This window comes from Benincasa hispida, chromosome 12, assembly GCF_027475165.1.
Source record: "Benincasa hispida cultivar pf3 chromosome 12, pf3_genome.v1.1, whole genome shotgun sequence".
NCBI lineage: Eukaryota > Viridiplantae > Streptophyta > Magnoliopsida > Cucurbitales > Cucurbitaceae > Benincasa > Benincasa hispida.
In genome coordinates, this window is record NC_143489.1 from 72,891,102 (window position 1) to 72,914,885 (window position 23,784).

Below are 23,784 nucleotides of genomic sequence, written 5' to 3' on the forward strand. Positions count from 1 at the left end.
TTTATTGTATTTATACAATGAAGGGTATATTCTTTATTAATTATCATTGTATTTATTGATTGTATTTATACAATGAAGGGTGTATTCTTTATTAATTGTCATTATATTTATTGATTGTATTTATACAATTAAGGGTGTATTCTTTATTAACTGACATTATATTTGTTGATTGTAATCACATTGATTTTTACTAAATTTAATAGATTTTTACTAAATTTAATATTGTTTTATGGGATCAGATGGACGGGGATGTTACCACAGGGCCATACAACGACTCGGTTTTGTACTTACAGTGCAACCATAGACCCAAGGCTGTTTGGGAAGACAAGCATGTCAATGCAATGCATTGTCGGCGAAAAGAGGCTGTTATTCGCAGGTAGGAGAACCCAGACCCTCGTATATTGAACTATCTACGAGCTGTCGGATTCTACAGAGTCTCTTGTATAAAATTTATACAACTAGACTGACATCTGATAACGACATTAGTGGAACGATGGCGCCAGGAGACACACACTTTCCACATGTTGCGTGGAGAGTGTATAATTACATTTCAAGATGTAGTCATCTAATTTGGACTCCCGATTAATGGAACCATTGATCGGGTCTCTAAATTATGACTAGGAATAAATTTTTGGCCTTCTCTTAGGCGTAACCACGAATGATGCCATTCTTAAGGGAGGTCGTCTAAGCCTGCCATGGTTAGCTAATCAATTTAACAACTTTGCCCATCTACCAGACCATGCAGATTAAGAGGACTTGCAACGATATGCTCGAGCATATATTCTCACGTTGATTGGAGGATTGGTATTTCCCGAAAAATCCAACAGCAAAGTGCACCTGATGTATCTTCCTCTCTTGGTGGATTTTGATGTTGTCGAGACTTACAGTTGGGGCGCTAGATGTCTTGCATGGTTGTATAGGCAACTATGCAAGGGTGCAGTTATAGATGGAAAAGACATTGCAGGCCCACTTTTATTGCTACAAATTTGGGCATGGGATCGATTTTCTCTTCTAGCGCCTTGACGACTCCATAAATACTAGCATAACTTAGGCGATAGATCACTTGCAGTAAGGTAAGCATATTTACCTCATTATTGTTGTTTTCATTATGAAAATACTAATAGCTAAAATTTAACTTCTGATTGTTGTAGATGGAATGACAACTATTCTGTAATCAGAGCACTTACGCATGTTCTAGTACAATATAGGCACATACTGGATACACATATGCCTAATCAGGTAATATTTTATTCATTCATATATCATATATTCATAATGTTTCAATCTTCTGGTTAATTCATTTTTTGACACATATGCATGTAGATTATTTGGGAGCCATATAATCATCTGGTCCAACTATTGTCGCCATACTATCTCGATGGCAATGAGATATGGACATCCAGATGTCCACTCATATGCTTCTTCATTGTGGAGTGGCATCACCCAGATCGTGTGATGCGTCAATTTGGGATGTTGCAACAAATTCCTCAACCTTGCAACACGGACGCCCAACTTCATTCACACGATCTAAGGAGTAGGCATTGACGAAGCTGGATTGCATATCTGGCTCCTCAAATTACAATCTAGGAAAATTGACACATTTTGGTTGTTAATGGACCTCCTATTAACAATGGTGTAGGTACCGAGCCTGGATATATTGAATGATATTATACTGTGAGCAGGCGGTACATAACTAAAGTAGGAGCAACCTATCACTTGTTGGTATGAATTTATTGTTTACTATGATTGTTTGATTTTATTTCTACACCAAAATAAATTTTAAAGTCATTAACTTGTTATTCAATTATTTTTCAGGCCGAGCTTCCAAATTTGTCAATATCTACTCAAAGAGCCTTACATAGACTCACCTCGATATATCGAGTGCGATATTTCAATGGTGACGTTCCAATGGAAGAACAAGGTGATCCAGCAAGACATGAGGATGTTCCTATTCAACCTAATGTTCGAAATGAATATCCAACAACGTCAGTCGATCAGTACACTTCCATGATGTCCTCTCCCTCAACATTTGGTTTTTTTCCAACAACGTTCAGTACACTAAGCATGGAAGAAGGACAAACTTCACATGTCCATCCAAATATATATGACCAGTATGTTACATATCAACAACGTAGTGAGGGTATACACTTTCCAGAGGAAAGTCAACCACCAAGTGTAAGAGGGCGTGTCGATTGTGGACACCATGTCACTCAACATGATCGATTTAGGTGTAATAGAGTGAATAAAGAATATTGTACATGTGATTAAATTTATTAATGAAATTCAATTACGAAAATGCACTTGAAATTCAATTATTTACAATAGTCGAAAGTTAATATCTATATTTTGCATAAGTTTCTAACAACTTTAAACAAAAAATAATAATTAAAAATTAAAAATTAATATAAAGTATATCAAATTAATCATATCAATTTCTTAATCTCAAACTAAGTGATCAAATAGATATTACTAATCGATTAGAGAGAATACTAAGCAATCGTTTGGCTAATACTAAGCGATCGTTTAGATATCCATTACACGATCGTGTACTAATTTATAGAGCAATCGTTTGGCTAATACTAAGTGATCGCTTAGGTTTTGTTATTCGATCGTTTAGATAATACTAAGCGATCGTTTAGAGAATACTAAGCGGTGAGAATGAAGGTAAAATGTGGGATTTTTTATGCTAAAACGGGGGGAAAACATCAAATTTGGTCAGAACGGTCAGAATGCGTCTGTTCAACTGCGGAGCGTCAAAGTGAGTTGACAACTCACTCTGACGCGTGCGTGACCGATTTAATTTTTTTTTAAATGCGGCATATGGGGATAATATTAAGCGATCGTGTAGGTTTTGTTAAGCGATCGTGTAGGTTTTGTTAAGCGATCATGTAAAGAATACTAAGCGTTCAACAGACGCATTCTAACCACGGCGTGTTAGAGTGAGTTGACAACTCACTTTGACGCGTGTGTGACCGATTTAATTTTTTTTTTAAATGCGGCATACAGGGCTAATATTAAGCGATTGTGTAAGTTTTGTTAGGCGATCGTGTAGAAAATACTAAGTGATCGTTTAGCTAACTATTCTGTGATCGTTTCGATATCCATTATGCAATCGTTTGGCTAATAAGAAGCAATCGTTTAGATAATACTAAGCGATCGTTTAGCTAATACTAAGCGATCGTTTAGCTAACTGTTAGCGATCGTTTAGATATCCATTACGCGATTGTGTACTAAATTATAAAGCGATCGCTTAGGTTTTGTTATTCGATCGTTTAATACTAAGCGATCATTTAGGTTTTGTTAAGCGATCGTTTAGATAATACTAAGCAATCGGTTAACTAATACTAAGCGGTCGTTTAGATATCCATTACGTGATCGTGTACTAATTTATAAAGCGATCATTTGGCTAATACTAAGTGATCGCTTAAGATTTGTTAAGCGATCGTTTAGATAATACTAAACGATTGTTTACCTAACTGTTACACGATCGTTTAGTTTTCGTTTAGATAAATTTGTGCTAAATTTTTAAAATACAATTGGTCTTGTACATTTAACTAAGCAAATTAATAATTAAGCAATCATTTAGATAAATTTGTGCTAAAATTACTAAGCGATTGTGTATAACTTACTAAGCGATCGTGTATAAATTACTAAGCAATCATGTATAAAGTACTAAGCGATCGTGTATAAATTACTAAGCGATTGTGTGCAATCGTGTATAAATTACTAAATGATCGCATAGTAATTTACTAAATAAAATATTCTCGAATGACGCATTAAACGATCATGTATAATTACTAAACGATCGAATAGTAATTTACTAAACGATTGTGTGGAATCGTGTATAATTACTAAACGATCGTGGATTATTTACTAAGTGATTGTGTGCGATCGTGTTAATTACTAAACGATCGCATAGTTTACTAAGCGATTGTATGTATTTATTAAACGATCGTGTATATTTACTAAACGATCGCATAGTAATTTACTAAACGATTGTGTGCGATTGTGTATAATTATTAAACGATCGTGGATAATTTACTAAGCAATCGTGTATATTTACTAAATGATCACAAAGTAATTTACTAAACGAATGTGTGCGAGTGTATAATTATTAAACGATCGTGGATAATTTACTAAGCGATTGTGTGCGATCGTGTATAATTACTAAACGAACGTGGATAATTTACTAAACGATTGTGTACGATCGTGTATAATTACTAAACGATCGTAGATAATTTACTAAGCGATTGTGTGCGATCGTGTATAATTACTAAACGATCGTGGATAATTTACTAAACGATTGTGTACGATCATGTATAATTACTAAACGATCGTGGATAATTTATTAAGCGATTGTGTGTGATCGTGTATAATTACTAAATGATCGCATAGTTTACTAAGCGATTGTGTGCGATTAATGCAGCATACGGGGGAAAGAAACTAAATAAAATATTCCCGAATGATCGGTTTAATTTTTTTTAAATGCGGCGTACGGGGCTAGAAAAGAAATAATAAAATATTCAGAAGTGCGTATCTTCAAGAGACGCACTTGGATGGGGACAAAAAAACCATCCACTTTTCCTAAATAAATTCAAAACCACCATTTTTTCCCAATTAACTTTTAAAACCACCCCTATCTAAATAACCCTTTAAGGTGGAAGTTTTTAAAAAAAAAAAATTGTTGAAATGGGTGTTATATAAAAAAAACAGTGAAATAGGTAAAAGCAGATTCAATGGTTGAGGGTTGTCCACGTGGCAGAGCATATTAAGATTCAATCTTTACAGAAGACTGAAATGAGTAAGAACAAAAAAAACCCTGTCCTAATTTTACAAATAATTTTCAGTCCACTTGTTTTTTGCAAATATTTTTGTAAACTACCCTAGTTTTATATTTAATCTGGTGATTCTAAGTGATTTTTATTAGGTGATCGTAAAGTTTTTTTTTTTTTTTTTTTTTTTTAAAGATTATTATTTCATGCTAACAAAAATTTCCTTCTTTTTCATTTTGTTTTGTCCTAAAAGTTTTAGATTTTTATTTTTAAAGTTTTTTTTTTGTCTATTTTATCTTAATTTATCTCTAAAATTTTGTAATGTTTACTTCTAATTTTATTATTATTATTATTATTTTTTTAAATATGTCATTTTCTCTCTTTTTATGTCACTAACGGTTTCTTAACTCTCTTTAAAACTTTTTCTAGCTTTTAACTTTCTTCTCTCTAGTTTTTTTTAAGGACAAATTGCAAAAACATCCATAAAGATAGTAGTTACAATTATATCTTCAAATTTTTAATGTAAAAATTAAACTTTTAAATTTGTATAGTATTAAAATTGGACCATTAAACTTACATAATTGTATAAAATTGGATCCTCAAACTTACATAATTGTAGAAATTGTAAAAATTGTATAAGTTTGAGGGTTTAATTTTTATCATTTGGAGATTCAATCTCTACACCTAGTATAAGTTTAGGGGTTTAATTTTAAAATTTGTATAAGTTTGAAAGTTCAATTTTTACAATTGATAGTTTAAGGGTGTAATTGCGATTACTACCAAACTTCAAGGTAGTTTTCAATTTGTCATTTTTAACCTCTTTCTATAAGTTAAATATTTTGTTTCACTTTTAAGTAGGGGTGAGCATCGGTCGGTCGGAGTCAATTTTCTGACCAAATCACCGACGTTGGTCGATTTGGTAAATGTGTAAACCAACCTCAACCATCGAGGAACAAAAGTCGGTTAATCGGTCTTTTATTTTTTAGCTTTTTTTTAAACTTTTCGGTTTGGAATTTTTCCAAATCGACCCTCTCCTTCTCCGACCTGGTTCAATCGACTCGGTTTTTTGGTCTATCATTCTCACCCCCAATTTTAATTTAAAGTTATTTTCTATGAATTTTTGTCATTCTCCTAATTTTTTTTTTTTATATCTATGTAACTTTATATCTCAGTCTTCAATTTTTGTTGTCTATTAAAATTTTCTTTCTAAATTTCTCCTATGCTTCTGATATATATTTTCTCTTTGAAAATTTGCTTTAGCTCTGTATGTTTTCTATCTTAAACTTCATTTCTCTCTGTATAATTTTCATTGCCTCTATTTCTTTCAAATTCTCAATTATAATGTTGTTTTTAGCAATCTGATGGTTCTAAAACTACACTCGAAAATAATCATGAATCACTTTAAAATACTTTTAGTTAAATTTAAATCATTCGCATTAGTATAAAACCAAATATTAACATGATTTATCTCACTTTTACAAAATTCATTATAATAAAATAATTTAGGTCAAAACACTTATTCTAAAAGTCAATTGCAAACATGCTCTTAAGTTATTGAAAATCATTTTTAGTTTTGACTGTATATAGTTATTTTTAAAAGTGTATGGCAAAATATTAAAATGATAGTACAAAAATCACTTTTAATAAATCATTTGTTAAGATCACTATTTTTAAAGTATTTTCAAACATTCACGATTGCGATTTTTAATGTCAATTGTGATTTCTAAAAATTGTGTTATAATTTTGCAGTAATTGGACACCTATGCCACGAATGGATGGGAGATTATTTAAAAAATCGCTATGCGTATTTAAATCGCATTAGGGATCCAAATATTAACGATGGATGAGAATTGACGATTGCGAGAATAATTCTAATTCATTTTCATATCTAGATCATTTCGCACTAGCACATTAAAAATTGGGTTATCCATGTAAAAACCTCATTCATAATGCACTAAAGATGACTATAACCTTGGAGACAAGTGTCTCCAAAAATTGTATTACTTGAAACTTTTTAAAAACATTAAAAAAAAAAAAAGTCAATATTAAAGAAAAGGTGTCTAAAACATAATGAAAGAGAAGCGTCAAGATACGCTATCTTTGATATTTTTCAAAAGTCAGAATATTGAAATAATTGACATTTCTAAAGCGTCATGTGAATAAATTCTTAACACATGTATTATTTATGTTAAAAAGAAAAAAGAAAAAAGAAAAAAAAAGTTAACATTCTTTGTTCTCTTGATGCAAAGGAAAAAATCATGTTAATTAGTTCTTGACACAATCATGTTTATGCTTCTTGTTTTAAAATAATAATTACTATAAATATTTCCGACTATCTTCAATTTCATGCAACGCAATGCTCCTAACATATTGACACATCTAATTAAATTTCATCCATCAAATTAATACAATTTCATATCTTCAACATTACTGAACTAACTTTCACATGAATAATTCCAAAATAACAACACTATCCAACTCTATATGAAAATTTAATAACAGAAAGTTACTAAAACTATCTATCCTCACAAGTGAATATGTCAACATTTAAACACTTCATATCTAATAACAAAAAGAGTAATGCTCTTAATCTCTAAGCACATAGCATAAGAAAGAGAGAACATAGCATAAGAGAGAGAGATTGCACCCTCCTCAAAGCACCACAACGCTCAGTAACTCCACCAAACTCAACCTCAATAGGCATTATCTCAATAAACGCAAAAAAGAGGGTATTTAAACCTAAACAAAAATCCTCCAATGGGAAGCCAAATAGCCTCCAACTCTCCAGAGCATAGTCCAACTTGGAAGAGCAAACAAAAATGGTGATTACCAATTACTTCAAATCAAACAACAAATAAGTAGAAACCGATAGATATGATGCATATAAAAAGTTTCAGAGCAACAAATACAGAACACATTGATTCGTTTGATAGCTGGCACTTAATATGTATACATTCAGGTGTAGGTGTTGCGACTGAATTGTATAAGATTAGTTGAATGGTATAAGATCAGTTGAACTAAGGAAGCACCATACGTAACAATATTGTTGCATACCTCCATGCAGAATTTGATCTTATTTTAGATGTCTTAGTCATTCAGTTAAGAATAATCACGATTCAAAGAAAATAAGCATTGTAAAAAAAATGATTACAGATATCAAGATCACAACAAAGGATACGTGAGTCAATAACAGCAGCCACAACCATGAGAGCAATCTCCTTACCTTCGAAAATGAGAGAAATATTGGATTGATGTTGGAATCCCTTTCATACTTCACAAATTCTTGACGGCACAGGCAAAAAAAGAAAGTTCAATAAAGTAAACTTCTCCATTAATCTAAGGTACTCAAATCAACTAACTCGATCATCCTATAATTTTTCAATTGAAAACTGCTTTGGAGTTTTTCTCATGAGCCAGAAAAAGAAAATGTTTATTAGCAACTTTAGAAAAAGAAGCATTGCACACAACCTGTAGAACAAGTTCATTATTGAGAATTGCAAATAAAGAGCAGAGATTATAAAGATATACCGCCACAAAAGAATCACAATAAAAATATACCCAAAATATAACCAGAATAACTAGAATGGTGAATGAGAAACACTTTAAGATTCCATTTGATGGATTATACATTAACTTATATGAGCATAATAGTTTTAGTTACTACCAAAGTACAAACATTAGAAAACTAATATATCCAAACAATTTTTTCTTTAATAACAAACTTTTTAAGCAGCATTCTAAGAGTGAAAACTTGGTAAAATCAACAGTTAGACTCAAATGGGAATCATAGTGAGAATGACACATGTTAATATACGAAATTGTTATTTTTAACCAAATTAATAAGCTTAGTATATAGAGAATCAATCAAAGCTGTCATTATATGGAACAAGCAGTTTGCAAAGAAAAAAGATCTACCACTGAAATTCTCTCTAATGGACCAACAAATAATGCAAGTTTCAGCTCAACTTCGAAGAAACTAATATCATTATATGGAACAAGCAGAAACTAATGTCAAAACATAGAACTAAAAAACTATATTTATACTAGTGTATTATTTTGAAACCGAAGGTGCCAAACTTCTTCACCTTATCATTGTACAACTGCTTGAGCTCACCACTTCTCCAATCTCCTTCTCAGCCAACTTCTTCAAATTCCTCGGACCAATTCCTGGTATAGTCAACAGATAAGGATTACCAACTATGTTTGTTCATTAAAAAAAAAAAAAAAAAAGAATCTTTTTCCTATAGCTACATTTTTTTATCTGCTTTCAAGTTAAGCTAATTAATAGTTTATATAGATTAATGCTAGAAAGTCAGGAACTGAAACAACTTCAAAGAAGGGCAGAGTTTTTATCCTTACATGACCATTGTAACTCATGCTCAATGTTGAACTTGTTTGATGGAGGTGATAATGAGATTTTTTTTTTTTTTTTTTGAGGTGATAATGAAATTGAAACAATTGAAACAGCAAAAAGGAAATGTAGAACATGGAAATCTGAAGGAAATAGAGGCAGAAGGTCGGAGCTTTGATCTTGTTTAAAATGGATGATAGCATGAGATTCTTTATACCAAAAATCACAAAAATTATGTTCTACATTATTAGACCTCGTCAGGTAAAACCAACGCTGAATGCTAATGAATGAGTAACGAACAAACATTCATCACTAACTGACACAGACAAGTGAACTAATGTTTGATTTTACCTCTTATGGTTGTGATCAACAACCTACGTAGACACAATCAAATCCTCAAAATTCAGAGATGTTTTTCATAATCTAGTTTTACAATAAGGATACAGTTAGAAAGCAATTTAACAGTCTCCGTAGGGAGGAGCAGGGAGAATTGAAACCAGATCAATACACTTCAATTTGAACATATAACAGTATGTTTGAATATTACTAAGAAAGTCCAAATTTAAACCTCAATTCATATGCATCAAGGATCTGTTCATCTCTTTCTACCACCACGTTCCCTTAAAGAAAGGGACAGTGATTCCCCTGCTCCAACATTGTAATAAGCAAGCGACATATTGTCCTTGAGAAAGCCAGGTCTCCCGCTTAACTTTTGTTTGTTTGCTGGAAGCTGGATCTCACCGGCAATCTTCTCTTTTAAACTTCCAACCGTTTCAGTGAGGGACTGGACAGTAATCTCAAGAACTTGGCCTCTGAGATTTCCATCATCAAGATTAGGAAAAGATACAGTGATATGGACAGGTCCCTGCCACAAAAAAGAATAACTCTTCAGCAAAATAGTCAAGTTATTTTCAACATAATAAGCAGTAAGATACTAATAGATAGGCAGTCAAAGAACAAAAAGTGCATACAGGATGTTGTGCCAAAAACTGGTCTTCTGGCATAAGCAAAGAATCATCAAGTTTCTGTCTCTTCGGCTCTGGTTCATCTGGAAGTGGTGGAGGAGCTTCTTCAGGTGGTAAGGGAGGCATCGATCCTTGGGTCATAAGTGGTGGAGGAACCCCTTGTGGCATAGGTGGAGGCGGTAGCATAGTATTCATAGGTGGAGGGGTAGGGATAGGAATGAAAGGCCGTGGAACTGGCATGTGAGTAAACTGAGATCCTGGTGGTGGTGGGACGCTCATATTTGGTGCATTCATAGACATTGGTGGAGGCATAGAAGGGGGTCGATTCATGAAAAATGATTGTTGTCCAGGCATTGTGGGAGGTGGTGGCTGAACAGATGGAATCATTGAGATAATGGGCGGCTGCAGTGGGGGTACAGGAAGCCCACCGCTAATTGGGGTAGAATAGTGTGCATTCATAGGTAGGGAAGGAAGATTCAAGGCTAGTCCAGGTGGAGGCGGGAGAGGACGAACTGATGGCACTCCGGGTTTCGGTGGCAGGGCTGCAGGACCAGGAAGGTTCCTTGCATCATTGTTACTAGCATCATCCAGATCCTCTCCAACAAGATTTTGTGACATAGCTTGATTTGCTGTACGCCCGATGCTTCCAGTATGGCCATCCCATATGACCTGCTTTGGTTGATCTTCTTTCTTTTCAATTTCTGCCTTGACTGCATTTGATACTTCCTCCTCAGTGGTACCAAATATATCAGGACGAGTTCGCGCCAGTCCAACTATATTTCTTGAGATCTCATCATCCTGAGCAAGTGTAGTCTCCCGAATCTTGGCAAACATTCTTTCCTTTTGCTCTTTGTACTTTGGATCAATAAGTGATATCCTCATATGTTCAGACATCTCATTGATTGGAATTAGTTCACCTGTGATCGGAGAGACAACAAATTTTGTATGATCTCTTTCTGCAGGGACTCTCTCTTCAGGTCTCTTCCAGTTCTTAATGATTCTCAGTGGTGGCTCTGGCTCCTCATCTACCTTCATATCATTCTTGTCATTGTCATTGTCATTTTCTCCTAACCTAGCAGCCCGCATACCCTCTTCAACAAGTTGCATCTCTTCTTCATCCATATCCATTTCCATTTCCTTCCCGGGCTCAACAAGCTCTTCCTCAGCAACAGAAATCTTGCTTCTTCTAATTACCTCCTCAAGGGTCATTGGTGGGGGCAAATCTTCATCCTCGTCATCTGCAAAGTCTATTGCCTCAACCACAACAAAATCATGCCAATCAATCATAGCCATTTGTATCCTTTCCTGCTCAATCTCATCTTCAACTTTTTGCCTTGCCTGCTCTTGTGAACGTTCCCACTCAAGTCTATGCACACATCTCTCGAGCACTGTTGTCATGTCAGTGACACTCTTCTTCAGTTTCTCAGTCAACCCCTTGGGAGGCATCAACACTTTGGAATGTGCATCCGCAAGGGAGGTAAAAAACATGAACATACTATGAGTAGGTTTCAGAAAATGAAACTGAGGATTGTTAATCTCTCTACTTGTCAATCCTGTCAAGAATGATTTCCCATTTCGGGCAACAAATTGGGCTGTGAGCTTGATAATATCCAATTCTTCCCCTGTAATCCCTTCAGGAAGACGAACGGTATACTGCTCAGCCTCTGGAGGCTCAAGAATTTTGCGTACAGGTTTGAACAAAGCAGAAACATCAGGCTTTGCTGCCATTGTTTCATTGTTGTCAGCAGCTGGAAATGCAGGTGCAGCAGAATCTGCCGCCTGCGAAGACTGCTGTGCAGATGATTGATTCTGGGCACGAAACTCAGATAACCTATGCTGATAGTAAGCATGGTAGGGATCTGAAGGGTTCAAGAAATTAAACTTGACATTACCGGCATTATTTGCAATGATTCTCTTCTCAAATTCTGGTCCATTTTTTGCAACAAATGGTGCAGTTTTATCAACAATGCTTCTGATATCTGGAGGAGGATGTATGATACCAATAGTTTTAGTATGAGTTGCAACTGATGCAGGTGCATTGGTTTTGTCTTTATCCACTTCATTGTGATTAATAATTTCATCCTGCTCATCCTGAACATTAGGGTTTGAATCCTCTGAAGGAGCTGGAAGAGTCAAGATTGGTTCAAATGAGCCAAACATTTTCTCCACAATAAAATCAGACTTCAAGACAAATAGAAAATATCTCAATGGTAACACCCCCTCATACTAGCAAGATATAAACTTTCTGCAAGCTATTGTTATCTGCAAAACTTAAGATTCAGAGCAATGCCATTATAGTTTACAAAAGCATGGTTGGCATTAACCCTAACGTCTTTTCAAATGCTCATATTAAAGACAGAAAAATCAATTTATTATCCAGAGAAGTGAAAACCCTAGCAACAAATATTAAAATTACATTTAAAATATTACAATGCCAAGAGATAAATGTGTCTAGCCCATCAATGGACCTACTTTCATAGTGTCTAATACATCTCTTGCACTAACAAGTATCCGACACGGAAGTGTTGGAGTGTCCAAGTATCTGTCACGTGTCTTAACACGGACACACTGGCTAAACTAAAGTGTTAAGCGTTCGTGCTTCTTAGGCTCCTCCTTTCTCCTTTCTTAAGTTTTCCCCTTCAATTTTTCCTTCAACTATTTCAACCATGACCACAAACACGACTAACAATTATAAATATGTAATTTGACTCTAATTTTCAAGTAAACAACTTACGGGACTGTTAATAGTAAATATGTAAACGTTACTCTCTAATTTCACGTGAGATTCAGTGGCAGTTATAGTAGCAGAGGAAGTGGCAAAAGAGAAAAGACAAAATCGTAATCCAACATTTCTCTTAGAAAAACAAAACTGAAGTGCATTATTAATTATTACTAGGCTTCATTGCTGAAGAAACTAACGCCTACAAATAGAAAAAACGCATAATCAATAGAACTTTAATTTTCCATCATTTTCTCCACAAAGAGAAAAAAGCGATTGGCAGGCAAGAAATCACAAGAAATGCTTTGCAGGAAAGAAATCAAACCCAAAAAAAAAAAAACTACCAAATCACCAAACCTAATGGAAACAGGAAACATGCAGATCCTAATATACCTTTCCAATGCCAAAAAAAAAAAAAAAAAAAAAAAAAAAATTCGTTATTTGTTCATTTAAATGTAAAAAACAACACAAACCAAAAAGGTTTCATCATAATGGCAAGGGTTCAATTTACAAACTTCGAATCGGGAATATGAATGAAAAATCTAGAGAGAGATGAAGTACATACCTCTTCTAGAGAGAGAAGCGAGGGCAGAGAGAGATCTTCGGGACAAGGAAATGGAAAAGGAAACCAGAGATAAATTTCAAGCAGCACAAGTAGATGTCAAGAATAAGCTGCCGATGAGGGAGGAGAAACGGATGGCAAAATTCCCGCCGGGTCGAGTCCCACGGATCCGACCCGATTAGAATGGAAAATTCCGGTTTAATCGGATACAAGGGTCACATCAAGGATTTAGATCGAGTCTCCGATTGGAAACGGAGAGGGGATCCCTGCCGCATCCCAACCCGGAACCCGACCCGCCCTCGTCTCGGTTTTTCTGAATTATTAATATATATATAAACTACTAAAAGCTAGTATCTGAAAAGAAATTCAATTTTTATTAATTTATAATAAAAAAGACATTAAAATATATTTTAATTGTTAATTCAAACAAATATTTAGAATTATAACTAATTTTTTACATAAAATCTATCGTTTCAATTTAAATACTAAATCTAGTTAATTTTAAATAATAAAATAAAAAACAGAGATTTTTCTCCGTGGGACCTGAATTCCTGATCGAAGATTCCCGACTGCGACCCCCACTTTCTAAAACAAGGAATGGGACGGGAATGAGGATGGGGAATGCATCCTCACCCTACGCCGATCCCATTACCATCCCTAGAGAGAGACTGGAGGAGGAGGAAATAGAAAATTGGAGATAATTGTATAAAACCCCCTGTCCAAAGCTAAAAATGGATTTTGCCCCACTTTTTAAATTTTAACAAATTTGTTCTTTTGCTTATATCCTATAAGCTAAATTATTAAATTACTCTTAATTTCTTATATCTCTCTTTTAAATTTCTCCTTTTCCATTTGATTCTAATTGTTGGTCATCGAAACATTGTAGTGATGAGATTTGAGAATAGAGAGCATTATACTGACGAGAGGAGATCGAGATGTGTATCATCGACAGAGAGAGCGAAGAGTGAAAGAGGGGACACTGATAGTGAGTGAGAGAGGAGATCGAGAGAGAGAAAGTGAGAAATATGAGATCGAGAGAGTAAGAGTGACGGAGTGAGACATCCAATCTACATGAATGAGGTTTTGTTTTGGTAATTTCACCCACCAATTTTAAAATTAGACAAATTTCATTTTTTCCCATAATTTTAGGTCATCCATTCGACATACTCGAAATTTTGTGTGAGAAGGTGAAAATTTTAAGTAATTAGGGTTTGTGAAAAGTAAATAAAAATAATAAAATTATACTTATTATTTAGGGTCGTTTTCAAATAACGAAAATGAGTCAATTTATTTACAAATATAGCAAAATGTTGCTATCTATTAGGGATGAATCGTAATAGGCTTCTATTATTATCTATCATGTTAGTGATAGAAGTCTATCGTAGTCTATCATTTATAGGTCACATTTTATTATTCTTAAATATATTTTCAATAATATTACTATTTAAAATAATTACCATATTAGTTAAAAAAAAGTGTAAATTAGAAAGTATTTTAACAGATAGTGTGAAAAATTAATTTTTTTTTAAAAATCCATGAACCTTCGTCTTTTTTTTACTCTTTTTTTTTTCATTTTTATTAAAATTTTCTTAAAGAAATTGCTTTATTTGATTTTTTTTTTCATAAAAACGTCAAAAGTATTAAAAATTTTCCTTAGAGAGTTTGTGGCGGTGATTTTAGATAAATACATTGTTAAATTAATTTTCTATGGAGAGACAACTATGTAGAATGCATTCTAAGTACTACTCGCTGGAACATTATTATATATTTTGCATTAATGCATGTTTGTGATTATTTTAAAATAGTTAAAATAACCTTTTTTTTTTTGTTTAAAAATATCTTGAAATATATTTTTAATTACTCAAGATTAATTTTAAAATTATTTTAATATTTAATTTTATAATTTTGAATGTAGTTTTCATATCATTAAAATTGATTCTGAATGATTAAAAACATTATTTTTACTGATTTTGAAAATGACAGAAGTGATTTTAAGTAAAAAAAATTAGTGTGCTAGATAAATAAGGGTCTGTTTGATAGATAATTAAAATCAGAATTCTGAAAACAATAGATTCAAAGAAAATAAAGTTGTATTTCATGTTTTCAGATATGTATTTGGTAGCAAATTCAAAAATTAAATTTCATTTTAAACATTTTTTCAAAATGTGTTTTGAAATATATTTTAGTTACTCACTAAATAATTGGTTGAATACAAACTTTTATTAATTAATTTATCAACTTGTTTTATGTTGAAATTTTGTGAAATTGTCATAAATAACCTTTTTAAGTTTTCACATTACAAAACTTACACTTTTTTTTTAAACACGCTAAAATAGTTTTTCTCGGTTTATCTCCCTGAGATCGGCCACTGAGGTTTAGTTAAAAAAAATATTTTTTCTTACCTTGGGTCTTCCTTGGTACATCTCGCTAATCCACACACCGAGATTTACTAATTTTGTATGTAATCTTCCTAAATATTATACCAAATCTATTATTATGTAATTTTTCAAATCTTTAGCCTAATTTGTGTTTCATAATTGTATGAATGTTCAAAATTCCAAATGAGTTTTCCAATTATCAAAATAGATTTTCCAAATTAATTCAAGATAATTACACTATCATTTTTAAATTTTAGGGATGATCAAAATTTGTAAAAAAATGGATAAGATTTGGGATATATATTGAATCTCGGTGTTAATGATGTCCGAGATTCCACTGAAAAAGCTCAAATATATCGAATTTCGATATTAATTATTCTTGATTTTCACCAAGAAAACACAAATATATAGAATCTCGGTGTTGCCCAAATTAATACCAAGATCTACATAATTACACAAATTTCTAAATTGATTTACTAATTATCTAAATAATTTACCAAGCATGTTTTCAAAGTTCTCCAAATTATGTAATATTTTGATAATGTGATTTTTTAATTATGGAAAGATTTGAAAAGATTATATAACATTGAAAAAAATTAGCAAATCTCGGTGTATAATTTTGACGACATGTACCGAGAAGACCCAAACGATAAATTAGAAAAAGTTTTTTTTTTTTTTAAACAAAATCTCGGTGGCCAATCTCGGACAAGATAAACCGAGAAAAACTATTCTAACGAATTTTCAACTTAAACATGTTATTTCTAACAATTTTCCTAAAAGTTTTGTATAATTCTTGTTTTGTAATATCATATAATATATAATATAACAAATTTGAGGTGTCTTTGAACGACTTTCTAAGTGCTTAACAAACTATTTCAGAGTGAAAAAATATTTTAAATATTTAGAGATTCTAATTCTCGAATTTGTAACATAATAAATTCTAAAAGATCAGATCCTCCACACACACACAAATATACTCCTCCGGATGAACATCCTGAGCTCTAATACCAATTTAACATCTTATTTCTTATGAGTTATGCCCCATCCAGCAGCTTTGTTTTTATGCATTAGAATGACTTTTCAACCTATTGTATCAAACATTTCTTTGTCTACATAATTCTTTTCACCTTCCAAGTATCAGAAGTGAACAGTTCCAACAATAAAATATGAAAGTTTCTTACAAAGTTCTAATCTTGATATAGATGCTAAACTTTTAGCTTTCTTTCTGAATTCTGTAAGGCACACAAAACCAACCACTACTAATTTTCAAATTCTTCAAAGAAAAAATCTCTTTTCCTTTCATTGGTAGCATGTTTATTTTTTATATCAATCTGATCAAGTACATGTAAATATGACATTGAATCATAAATGGAACTCAAGAAACAATTCCAAATTCCTCTGTCATTATCCCAAAAGCAATGAAGCATTCAATTTCGATTCGTCGTTGATGAAAGGATGATAATCATTAGCTGAAATAATTCCATCCTTTTGTTCTAACAAAACCAAATGTTCTTCTTGTTCAAGATTCTCAAGTCTGTTGAAGTTGGAATTGCACTTTCCATATCTTCCAATGGGTGAAGAAGAAGAAGAATCTTCCACAATTTCTTGACATTTTGATCTCAAAGAGAAGCTTCCAAATCCTAGAATATCTCTTGTCAACTTTCTAGCCTTCTCCCTCTCTTCTTTGAGGACAGACCCTTTGTCAAGTAAGTTCAAAATCCTCTCTGATCTCTTTCTCACTGAAATCCCCCAATTGAACCTATAAACCAAATCAGCATCCAATTATGAATATCATCAAATACATCTTTTGTTTTGACAATAAAATTAGAGAAAGATGGCTTTCGACGGACTACCAAACACATATCTGAAAACATGAAAACAAAGCATTACCCCCTTTCATCAACATATTGCAAGGTTCCTATTTGGGTAATAAGATCTTTGTCAGTTTGAAACTCCTCTGCTACACTCTCTGGTCCATGAGTCAAGAGATGTTCAAGAATGATGAGAGAATTGTAGGAAAGTCTCCAGTTCTTCTTTTCAAATTTCAGCAATCTGCCTTGCAAGTTTGTTTACTTTTATCAATCATGGATCCCATCAGCAAAATCAATACAACATTTTTAAGGGCAAAAAAGAAGAAAAACTAAGGTCTCATTTGATAACTAGTTTGTTTTTTGTTTTCTCTTTTTGTAAATTATGTTTGTAAACACATACTCCCACCCCTAAAATATGCTTGTGTATTTGTCCATTGGACAAATCGAGCACATTCTTGGAGAAGAAAATCAATATATTGCTTATGTCGTTACCCAATTTCTACCGATATAAGTTTTGAAAACTAAACAAAAGTTTATGTTTAAGAAATGTGAGAACCTAAAACAAAATCATTATCAAACATGACCTAAAAGATAGTATAGACTTTACACACCTTGAATCTTTAACTTATTAATGATGGGTTTTGTCCATAACAATCAGAAGGGTCTAATTTACATTGAAATAGAAACTTAGAAGAACTTTAAAACATTGATCAAAGAAGTAGAGAGTCAAAACCTTCTATGGAGAATTGCTACAATTCTCCAATAGTCATCAACCTCAAATGCTGCCTTTGATATTGAACTCAAAGATCTTGCATCAGGGTTCCCACTGATAGCTTCTTCAGTCAATCTAAAATGCAAAAAAAAAAAAAAAAAAAAAAAAAAAAAAAAAAAAAAAAAAAAAAAAAAAAAAAAAGAAAAAAAAAAAAGAAGAGGAGAATCATCAGCAACCAATCCATATGTATATATATATATATATAAAACAGGAAATGAATGAACTTACAGTTCAGCAGAGGTGACATCTGTGAGGGCTAATCTGGCAGTCTTGATTTTCTCCCTGAAAAAGAAAGAAGCTTGCTTCTTCAACTCATGGAAAGAGGGAGTGGGCATACTGTTGGATTTGCTCAAGATGGACATGATATTAATAATATCTCACAAACAAAGATGAGAGAATGGAAAGAAGAAAAGATGCAATTTTGCTAACTTGTTTCATATAAAGAAAGATCCCAATGTAAAAAGATGTGAAGAAGATGCATAAAAAAAAAATGCAATGAAAGAGATTTAAATGGTGATGTAACCAAGAAAAAGAATGGTGGAAAATGGAGGATAAATGCTTGAGATTGAGAGAAGAAAGGGAAAAAGATAGGGTCATAGTTATGGGATTTGGTTTGAAAAAATCTGTTAGTGTAAAAGTCAAAGTGCTTAACACATTTTAAGACTGATAAACGGCGATCCTTTCGGCTTTGAATCTTTAATAAATGGATTGTTGACAACCACTCCTCCACCCCCCTTCGCCACTTGTGTAACCTTTGATGGATTTTTCCCATGGTTTTTTTTTTTAATTAATAAAACAGTTTAATGTTAACGTAGTATACAGTATTGCTTTTGATTAGAATTTAATTATTTAACTCATTAGCATGTCTTAATTTCTGCTCCAATTTATCTTGGTACATTGTTAGTTGATGACATAATCTATACCACATTCACTAATTCCATTGAGAACTAATTTTAATCGAATAAGCATTCAATGCACATTCAATCTCTCCTTGTTTGAAGAAGAATTCAATGTGACATTGCATCCCTCTATATTTGAAGGCTCTTGAATTGCTGATCTAAACATAGATCAGAGTAGGAAGGAAAGAGTGAACTAAAAAAACCAATTAAATCGCTCAAATCAAACCGAAAACCACTGACAGTTCGGTTTCATATCGATTCAAGCAGACGATGTGAGTTTTGAGTAAGTCAAGCAAATTTATGATGATAAACTCAAACCATCAATAAAAATGGTCAGTCACTTGATTTGGTTCGACTTCGATTTTCATCTTTCCTTCATCGAAATAGTCAATTCGGCTCTAGTTTTGATTAGTAACCGAGTCGCTTGTACCCATTGATCAATGGATAAAACACCAATATTATCATTCTAGTGGTCAAAATTCCCACCTCTATGACTGTTGAACACCCCCCCCCCCCCCCCAAAAAAAAAAAAAAAAAAAAAAACCCTCTTGCCAAGGTAGCTTAACAGAAAGTACTTAATAATAAACCATTATAGGAAGTACTTTTCTTACTCCACAAAATATAAGTAAAAAAGAAGTTTGGCGCAGCCAAAAACCAATTTCGCAAACAATGTGATTCAAAATGGATTTTATTAATAAGTTGACAAAGTTCAAATGTTTTACGGATGGAGCAGACTGGAAGGTTGATGATGAAATGAAAAGATCACTCTAATTTTGTTTTAGATAAACCCCAATAACTTCCATCACCTTTGCTGTTTTTCTTCTGATTTCAGTGGACAAACATCACAACCAATTGGCAAAAGTAGAATGTTTTTTCTAGTTTAAAATGGTTTGGTGTAAAGGAAATTATTTTCTTATCAAAGCCCACAAAGAAAGCAGAGAAGTTTGACGTTAAAGTGAACAGACACTTGCACTCAAAAGGCAGTGAGGATGAGTTTCCTTCTTTACTTCGCCCACAAGCTCTTCTTCCATACAAAATCCTCAGTTTCTACATAGACAAAGATACATGTTTTGCAAAAGACTAACTAAAGGAAATGTCAACAGAGTTCAGAATGTTCGATGTTCAATTCCGACTGCACTTTACAAAGGCAGAAGCAAAATTACATGTCTACATCGCATTCTACTCTCACTGCGACTATAAACCGAAGAGTTTCTTAATCATATGGTATTTGGATGTAGGCTGCATCGCAGACAAAGGGGACATCGGCATACATGCCTGCAAGAGCACAGCGTATGGATTCCAAGACCGTGAACAGGTAAGCAAATGCTACGGCTGTCCAAAAGTGCATCCCTAATTTACCCCAATAGACTGCAAGGGGCATCCAACGACTCACTGTACCAATCACTTGCAGGGCAATCTCCAACAACATGCCCATAACAACGTGAAATCTAAAGAAATGAGGCCATTCCTTCCGTCTTACAACTCCTAGATAGGCAACGAAAAAATATGCCATCAAGAACCAACTTGGTAGTCTCCCAATGGCTCCGAGAAAGGGGTATGTGAAGAGTTCAAATTCCTCCAGGAACGGGTGGAGGTGGTATGCTGTTTCGGCATACATCCAAGTTTCGTGAAGGGGCATTAGATAGGGTAGGCATGCTAATGTCCTCCACCACCATTTTGGTTTTGTGGTCATTGGAGGGAAACGAAAACTCGTAGGGACATCTTTGGCTGCCTGTGGTGTTGTCATGCCAATCTTTTTTTGCCTTGGTAACCTTGGGATCATATGTAGCAAGCCACCTAGATCCCCGCTTAAGAGAGGGGAAGATGCAGCACGTAGTTTTAAGGGTAAGAGACCTACATTTGAAAAATAATGGATTACAAAATGAAGCACACCATTCATTAAATCAATTACTGAAAAGGATGGTATAATTCTTCAAGATGTCAGCGTTACATAAGTCAGACAAGAATTTCTTTATATTAATGTTTCCACTGCAGTAATAATTCTTTTTTTTATATGAATGAAGATTATATCGAACACGTGAGATCATACAAAAAGAGGGAGATGAGATATCTCCAAAACTGCAGAAATAATTGCTTCAATATACAGGTCAAATAAAAGATAAATAAAGATTATGGAAGGTTCCGTATGCACCTCTATAGTAACATGTCTGATGCTCTAAACGAGGTTCCCATGAACTCCTAATGCTAGCAGTTTGCATACTGCAATGAGGACTACGTGAGATGGCAGAACGGCCAGGAATAGATAACTTGGAATTTGAGAAGAAGCACCCAGTGGGTGTGGTGCATCCATTGAGAATCATATCTAAGTTACCTGTTTAAGCAACATCATTGCAGACTGTAAGTAACAAAGTCATGCGAAAAACAAAGGATACAATGCTTATTTTTTAAAATTTAAATATTTTAATGATTACTTTTGTATATAACTTTTCATAAATATACATCGACATTGATATCAAAAACATTGATTGTAATAGTGAATTAAGAATCGTTCTGGTTAGAAAGGTTTTTATCCCCAATTCTCAAGGATCGTTCTATTTTATAACTCTCTTATCTAAGAAATATATCTACTTTCTTGAACAATCTTGACAATGGCCATACTTAACTCATTAGTGAGCAAGAACTTTTAAGTGCTTTCACCCGTGGCTTATTTATAATGCATTTAATAATTAGTCTCTTGGGAAGAAAAAAAAAATAATTTTACTTGGCAGGTTGTATCAATTTTCACCTTAAAATTTCAACAGCATAGAACATATATCACAACATCATGGATTCGTGCTTCTCACAAGTCACAGAAACCTGAAAACAAGTAATATATGTGCCATACTCAACTTATGAATCATAAAATATCATGCGAATCATTTCTACATCATGCATAATATCATACCCATCCTCTAACTCAAGGTCTAACAAGCTCTCACACATTGCTAAATTCTCATATTCTCTCTAGCTCTTTCCAAGTTTATTCCATCATTTCCACATCTTCAAGACATACTCTTTCGTGACACATTAACTCCTGACCATTCATACCCTGAGCCTCAACATTTCTCTATAGAACTCGACATTCAACCCTTGACCATTTCTACCCAAGACCTCAATACTTATCCAAAGACAAATCACACTGATTCTTGACAAATTATACCCAAGGCCAAGGCCTTGATACTCCTCTTACCCAAGATTGGCAAGTCAACCCTCGACCATCCATGCCTAGGCCTTGACATCCAATAGTGATACACCAGCCCTCCACCCTTCATACTTGAGGCCACAATATTCATTTACTTTTCTTAACACAATACCAACCATCCAATTTATACCCAAAGCCCGGTTTATTACATATTCAAGGTCCTTTAACCCCTTTCTCACTAGTCAATCTCACAATGTCCCATGTGTGCACATTCTATACCTGCTTTCTAGGCCACAATTCAGCTCATAAACAACATGAACAAGTTTTCGACATAAACATCATACTATCATATAATTGCAAAAAAAATATCAACATCCAACATGCTTAACATCACAAGGGCAGAACCGAACATCATAGCATATTTGTACAGACCAAATACATAACACTAACAGATTTAGTAGCATACAAATTAAATTCGATATATCATAAACTTGCCAAGGCATATAAAGCATACAACAAACAGACTTCACAAGAACTACTTACTACACTTTCTAAAGCGCTGCTAAATTATTCTAGACAAGATTCCAAGGTTAAAATTCAGTCTGAAACCTTAATTGTGAAGACAACTATCTCTTACCCAATGTCAACCTTAAACTTGAATCGCGCAATTCGAACCTATATACAGAAGAATTCCAATGGCTAGAATCAGATCTAATACAGTTAAGTAAATTCGAAAAGAGTCTACCCACTAATAAAAAAAATCTAGTCTCTACTGAGATGTATTCAAATAGGTTCGAACTCACAGACCTGACTTCTACAGGTTATGGGGAACCAGATTTGAGGCCATTCGGGTTGTGGGTTGCTGCCGAATGTTGCTGAAATCTCCGATAGCTAGAAACGGGCGGTGCAGACTGTGGACCTCGTCGCACAACCTTCAAGCCCGCAGGCAGCTGTGCCGGAGTCAAGTGCTGGTGCGGTTTTTCGGAGGACCAACGGCAGAGAAGGGAAGGATAGGGTTTTCTTTGGACTTTTTACTTTTATTTTTATTTCTTGAAATACGTCCTTATAGACTTTTAATTTTCTCCCTATTTTCTTTCTTTCTTCCTAATTTTATATTTCACTTTAAACTACTTAAAAAATATTTAGAAATATCTAATTTAAAAAAGAAGTGGATTTAAAAAATGGAAATCAGGTTTATGATTAAATAGTTGGAAAATTGCAAACGGTAGAAGAACAAAGCATAAGGATATTTGCAAATCTAACCATGTTTTTTAGATTGGTAAATATTAGGGGTGTTCATAGATTAGGTTGGATTGAATTGAAAGATTTTTTTAGACCTAACCCAATTGTTGGAGTTGTAAATTTTTTCAACCCAAATAAAATTTTGTTCTAAAAAAAACAAAACATAAATAT

The 23,784-nt window shown here is 33.5% G+C and overlaps 3 protein-coding genes across 14 annotated transcripts; all 3 read right to left on the reverse strand.

Moving 5' to 3' along the window:
- Nucleotides 1-7,627: 7,627 nt before the first annotated feature.
- On the reverse strand, nt 7,628-13,675 carry LOC120067203 (putative splicing factor 3A subunit 1). Of its 7 annotated transcripts, none has more exons than XR_016524992.1 (6): nt 13,373-13,675; nt 10,095-12,211; nt 9,692-9,988; nt 8,858-8,939; nt 7,951-7,995; nt 7,628-7,858 (listed from the first exon to the last, which is right to left on the reverse strand). XR_016524992.1 is itself a non-coding variant. In XM_090307715.1 (4 exons), the coding sequence occupies exons 2-3, from the start codon at nt 12,246-12,248 to the stop codon at nt 9,719-9,721; spliced, it is 2,424 nt and encodes an 807-aa protein (XP_090163841.1). In that variant the 5' UTR covers nt 12,249-12,350; nt 13,373-13,508; the 3' UTR covers nt 8,584-8,939; nt 9,692-9,718. The 7 variants fall into 7 exon arrangements, 2 of the variants coding, with proteins under 2 accessions (XP_090163841.1, XP_090163840.1); XR_016524991.1 differs by having other exon boundaries at nt 7,951-8,054; XR_016524989.1 differs by having other exon boundaries at nt 7,951-8,054; nt 10,095-12,350; nt 13,373-13,508.
- A 3,335-nt stretch (nt 13,676-17,010) lies between these two features.
- On the reverse strand, nt 17,011-18,942 carry LOC120067887 (uncharacterized). 2 transcript variants are annotated; one of them, XM_090307974.1, is made up of 5 exons: nt 18,854-18,942; nt 18,559-18,612; nt 18,292-18,405; nt 17,638-17,799; nt 17,011-17,506 (listed from the first exon to the last, which is right to left on the reverse strand). In XM_090307974.1, the coding sequence occupies exons 1-5, from the start codon at nt 18,925-18,927 to the stop codon at nt 17,152-17,154; spliced, it is 759 nt and encodes a 252-aa protein (XP_090164100.1). In that variant the 5' UTR covers nt 18,928-18,942; the 3' UTR covers nt 17,011-17,151. The 2 variants fall into 2 exon arrangements, with proteins under 2 accessions (XP_090164100.1, XP_038875427.1); XM_039019499.2 differs by lacking the exon at nt 18,854-18,942 and having other exon boundaries at nt 18,559-18,833.
- Nucleotides 18,943-20,196: 1,254 nt separating this feature from the next.
- On the reverse strand, nt 20,197-23,457 carry TIC20-I (translocon at the inner envelope membrane of chloroplasts 20). Of its 5 annotated transcripts, XM_039019413.2 has the most exons (5): nt 23,179-23,416; nt 23,009-23,046; nt 21,976-22,046; nt 21,382-21,561; nt 20,197-21,083 (listed from the first exon to the last, which is right to left on the reverse strand). In XM_039019413.2, the coding sequence occupies exons 4-5, from the start codon at nt 21,548-21,550 to the stop codon at nt 20,443-20,445; spliced, it is 810 nt and encodes a 269-aa protein (XP_038875341.1). In that variant the 5' UTR covers nt 21,551-21,561; nt 21,976-22,046; nt 23,009-23,046; nt 23,179-23,416; the 3' UTR covers nt 20,197-20,442. The 5 variants fall into 5 exon arrangements, with proteins under 5 accessions (XP_038875341.1, XP_038875339.1, XP_038875340.1 ...); XM_039019411.2 differs by lacking the exon at nt 21,976-22,046 and having other exon boundaries at nt 23,179-23,410; XM_039019412.2 differs by lacking the exon at nt 21,976-22,046 and having other exon boundaries at nt 22,981-23,046; nt 23,179-23,410.
- Between the last annotated feature and the right edge of the window lie 327 nt (nt 23,458-23,784).

Coding starts and splice junctions, on each gene's coding strand:
- TIC20-I (XM_039019414.2), bottom strand. CDS start 21,550: ATGATTCTCAATGGATGCACCACACCCACTGGGTGCTTCTTCTCAAAT. Junction 21,084..21,381: donor TCAGACATGTTACTATAGAG/GTGCATACGGAA, acceptor TTTCAAATGTAG/GTCTCTTACCCTTAAAACTA.
- LOC120067203 (XM_090307715.1), bottom strand. CDS start 12,248: ATGTTTGGCTCATTTGAACCAATCTTGACTCTTCCAGCTCCTTCAGAG. Junction 9,989..10,094: donor AGTTTTTGGCACAACATCCT/GTATGCACTTTT, acceptor TTTTTGTGGCAG/GGACCTGTCCATATCACTGT.
- LOC120067887 (XM_039019499.2), bottom strand. CDS start 18,692: ATGTCCATCTTGAGCAAATCCAACAGTATGCCCACTCCCTCTTTCCAT. Junction 17,800..18,291: donor GTAGCAATTCTCCATAGAAG/GTTTTGACTCTC, acceptor CTTGCAAGGCAG/ATTGCTGAAATTTGAAAAGA. Junction 17,507..17,637: donor CAATATGTTGATGAAAGGGG/GTAATGCTTTGT, acceptor TTTGGTTTATAG/GTTCAATTGGGGGATTTCAG.